The sequence below is a fragment of the Priapulus caudatus genome, unplaced genomic scaffold (genome assembly GCF_000485595.1).
Source record: "Priapulus caudatus unplaced genomic scaffold, Priapulus_caudatus-5.0.1 Scaffold2202, whole genome shotgun sequence".
In the NCBI taxonomy this organism is placed as follows: domain Eukaryota; kingdom Metazoa; phylum Priapulida; class Priapulimorpha; order Priapulimorphida; family Priapulidae; genus Priapulus; species Priapulus caudatus.
The window spans coordinates 20,574-25,118 of NW_014579263.1; the positions used below are offsets into that span (position 1 = coordinate 20,574).

General features: G+C 44.6%; 1 protein-coding gene across 1 annotated transcript in view; it reads right to left on the minus strand.

The window, feature by feature from the left end:
* Positions 1-1,232: 1,232 nt before the first annotated feature.
* The window catches only part of LOC106818384 (marginal zone B- and B1-cell-specific protein-like), a 10,276-nt gene continuing 6,963 nt past the window's right edge, over positions 1,233-4,545 (minus strand). The window contains exon 5 of the mRNA XM_014823098.1: positions 1,233-3,399. Within this exon, the coding sequence (XP_014678584.1) occupies positions 3,225-3,399 (175 nt within the window). The 3' untranslated portion in view covers positions 1,233-3,224. The remainder of the gene's footprint in view (positions 3,400-4,545) is intronic.

Genomic DNA, 4,545 nt, shown 5'->3' on the forward strand with positions numbered 1-4,545 from the left:
TATAAGAATACTGCACAAGGCCTGTTAGGCCTTAGGGCGTGACCAAGGCCGTACGCAGCAGGGGGGCAGCAGGGGCAGTTGCCCCCCTAGAGATTTTCAGAGTATGCCTTTTAATGGGACAAATAGGGCAATAGAGGGCGTGGGGAGTACCTTTGCCCCCCTACAGAAAATTTCCTGCGTATTTGCCCCCCTACAGAAAATTTCCTGCGTATTTGCCCCCTACAGAAAATTTCCTGCGTACGGCCTTGGGCGTGACGCGCAGGGGTCGTCTGACCTTAGGTAGAAACATTCACCTAGTGTGTCCAGATGCGTTGAAATGGCCGTATCGTCAGCACCCGGACTCCGCTAGCCACCAGAGTGCCTCAGTTGTACTGCGCTCGCTCCTCAGTACCAAACCCAGCAAACGTTCTAGCTCCGGTGCAATAGTGTCGTTATAGTCAACAATGCCAGACGAGGGACGACACACCACAAACACGACAACGGGGAAACCCCACCCTGCTCTGCATGGCCTTACGTTACGTCTTATAATAAATGTCAACCCGGTGCATAAACAAAGGCTTCAGGAATGAATAAAAACAAATTCTTCTTATTTCATTACCGGTATGATTATGTTTGATTTTTATTATCCTGACATCGACATCATGTGGTTCTGTTTTATTATACTGTAATTGTGCATTATTGTAATAGGGTGCCAGCCAGGCATGTGGTTCTCATTGAAAAGTGCGACATCGCGAATCGCGCGACTTTGCGACATCGCACACTTGCTGGTCGCCGCTGCCCAGTACGTAATAGGTCCCCCTATAGAGCGTACGTTGTATCCACAGGAACTTGGGTCCGGACATAGTTAATAAAAACTGAGAATAATATGAACGCGGCACATTCACAAAAACTACCCATTTTATTACGCTTCCACTACAGTTGTGTCACTGTATATCGACTTGCTTTCACAAAAACTGATGTAGAACTAGCCGCTCCCGCCACCCGCAACGATGAGAGGCAGGAGCGGCTAGTTCTACATCAGTTTTTGTAAAAGCAAGTCGACATACAGTAACACCACAGTGGAAGTGCAATAAATGGGTAGTTTTTGTGAATGTGCCACGTTAATATTATTCTCGGTTTTTACTAATTCTGTCCCAAGTGCCTGTGGTTGTAGCTAACCCGTTTGCCTGAGAGGGCAAAGCCACGTGCTGGTTGTGTCTGTGCAGTCCACATACTGTAAAGTAACGCAATAATTTTGAAATCTATACAACTCAAGAAAAGCAGCCTTTTTATTTCCTTGTTAGGATCCCTTCGACCTACATTGCATTGCTAAAACTCGTACAAGCTGGACAGTTCTGCAAAGAAATGCAAAATGCTCACAATAAACAGAGTTGTACGTGAACCATGCATATTTAGGGGCTTCTACCTACCGGCTAACCCCACGCTCCATACACGTCTTCCATACAAACTACATATATCAAAGATTACTGCAGACCTTCCTCCTGTCATACGTACATCAATGATGTAACCAGTGCTTTTTTAATGACAGTACGTATAATACGTATTCACACAATTGCATATATCAATGGATCACGTGTACAGTAACTATGTGCTGTACATTATTATTAAAAAAAAAAAAATTACCCGCCATGCTGAGAATTCTTCCTATACATTAAGAGGAAGTATATATTAGGTTTCTTATATAATCAAAAATGTGTTCGTCTTCACTCATGATATATACGTGTACATAATAGGCGATAAAACATATATCAGAAGAACAACGTAAAAGAACAATCACCAGAGCATCGATCATAGCAGCTCAATTAATACGTGGTTCTTCAAGAATTACATGCAACTTCAGCATCATGCATGCCATTTCAAAACTCGAATCGCTCACGACAACACCGTGTAGTCGCACATCTTCACCGCGCCAGTTAGATTTTGTTACGGCATCAGCAACAGCTACCAGAATGAAACGTCCCCCAGAAATTTTTTGAAATTAGACTCCCTTCGCAAGCAGGGGGCGTCCGGACCCACCTGGACCCCCCCTGTACACGCCCCTGGGTAATCAACTTGTCAAATAGAGGATTGAATTATTTCAAGATATCATTTAGTAGGCAGATTGTTTTTTTTTCTTTGCCTTTTTGCGTTTTTTTTACCTTTGCCTTTTTTGCGCCCCCCTGAACATGGCGCCCGGGGCACGTGCCCCCTTTGCCCCCCCCCTAAATACGCCACTGTGCTCACTCGTCTCTTAGCAAAGTGCTGGAAATTTCAGACCGTCGTCCGACTTAATGATCGTCGGGAGGCACAAACAACTCTACACTGTATGTACACCGCGCTGTCGCGCAAAGTCGCCCGACTAAGAACCGATTATAGACCTTGTGTATGCATGCCAGCTGCTGCTGCACAGGTAACTATAGAAAATCCAACATAGAACCACACAAGAGCATGGCAGTAACAGTAAGAATGTCCACGAACGAGCGATTAATTTAACCCCCGCGAGACTTCGGCAAGAGTTGCGTTGCGAACGAGGTCCGACCGTATTGCAACGAGATTTAAATTAATGGCAGTATAAACGTGATCACTAACAATTCGAAAATTTTTGGTATTTCTATCACAGACTTGTGCATATAATGTAAATTCAAACGTGGTGTTCACCTCAACAGGTAAAGTTTGTTTACGTTAGCAAAACGGTTGCTTTGGTGATGTGCAATCAGATCTAAATTCACTGCAAAAACAGCAGTCGGTTGTGATTTAATATGACGAAAACTACGCTCACAAATATCTTCACCACTACACACTTTAACATCCGGACGACAGTGTCACGTGAGCAGAAAAACAGATCCAACTCTTACTCAGAAATTAAGATGCACTCGCTTATAAACGAGCAGTTGCTAACGCTTGTAAACTAATCCATTGAAAACGTTTCAACCGTATCTAAAAAAAAAAAAAATGAAAAAAGACTCAATAAATCCAAAAATCGCAGAGATTGTGTTTCGGAGCCTCACGCAAAGTTAGTGCGGCCTAGCGTCGACCAAGGCGGCAACACAGCTGCACTTTAAAAAAGAAAATCTATCACGTTAAATATTTATGAAATTACTCGCAAAACCTCTTGAGTGGGTAAAGCTGGCTGATCGTAAACCGTCACGGCTGATGCCTTTCGAATAGAACAGACACTGTGTATACACGTTTTCATTTTATTGGGAATGATCGGGGCATCAACGGTGCGCCGCGAAGAAACGGAATCACAGTTCGCCGGATTTCAGCTTCCTTCTCTTCGGCTTCCTGTCGACGCAGCTTCCTTGCAGACCTTCCCCCCTGCACAGGAAGGTCGCCAGTTTGTCCGGGTTCTCCTTGTAAGTGCTGAATATCTCCTCGTCTCCGATCTCCCCGACCAGCTGTTCACACAGCAACGACATCCTGCGAAGAAACGCATAAACACGTCGATAACGGCCGGAACGAAGGTCACGCCAATGACAAGATCGCGGAAAACGATCGACAGATCGCACAGCGATACCGGCTGTAAAGTCTTTGCAATATCGCAATATCGCAATACCGCAATATCGACATATGAATATATGATAGATCAGCTTTATGTGGTTGAGTGCTACTGCATTTGTGTGCCACTCTATCGAGAAAGAAGTTATGAAACAGATATTCCTGGGGCTGAATCTGTTTTAATCTTTCTGTGAACATGCCACACCGCGACTCGAAATATATATCACTCTCAAACGGCGCTGCGTGTGAAAATCTCACACGATTACGCACTAGTGCAGCGCCGCAATCCGAATTTGTTTATGTTATTATGAATCTGGTTACTGCCGTGAGATTACCCGTACAATCTGCTCGTGCCTGCTTCCTCTCAGCTTCCTGGCCACCTTCCGCTCTCCAGCCTGGCCTCCTTGGTGAACCTCGTTCGCGTGGCAAAGCGGTCCCAAGGATTAGATGCCTGACTCCAATCCACATCCTTCACTCCGTAATAGAAGCAGATATATACGTCGGTTCCAATCGCACCAGTATTCACCACGCGCACAACGCGGTCCATCTTCTCGCATCTCCGGTACACACTATTGTGAAGTCCAACATGGCAGAGCCCATATTCCAACGTTTGTAAACTATCAATCATGCTGTTCAAAACACATTAAAACTACAACCAAGACTTGCAAATATACATTAACATGTGCAAGCGGGGCGGGAATCTGCCATGTTGATCAATAAGCCAGTGTGACGGATCTTTACGTAGCTCAGATGGTGTCCGCGTGCACAGCAGCAATGACGCAAAAGCAATGCATACATCTCCAAACTATTCGTCCGAATGAGAAGTGCAACTGGTCTTGGTATGTTCAAAAAAACAATTTATACATCGAATTAGAGTAAATAGAGAGCCGAGTTACTCTATTGGACACAAGAACCCGCTGCACAGCCCCAAAGGAGATTGAACAGTTTTAGTTATTAGGTACCACGAAATAAAAAGCTAGCATGAACCTTATTACTTAAGCCATTCAGGTATATCTGTGAGCCATGAAGACCTATGCTACTCCCTGATATTACAATTTCTACGTGACG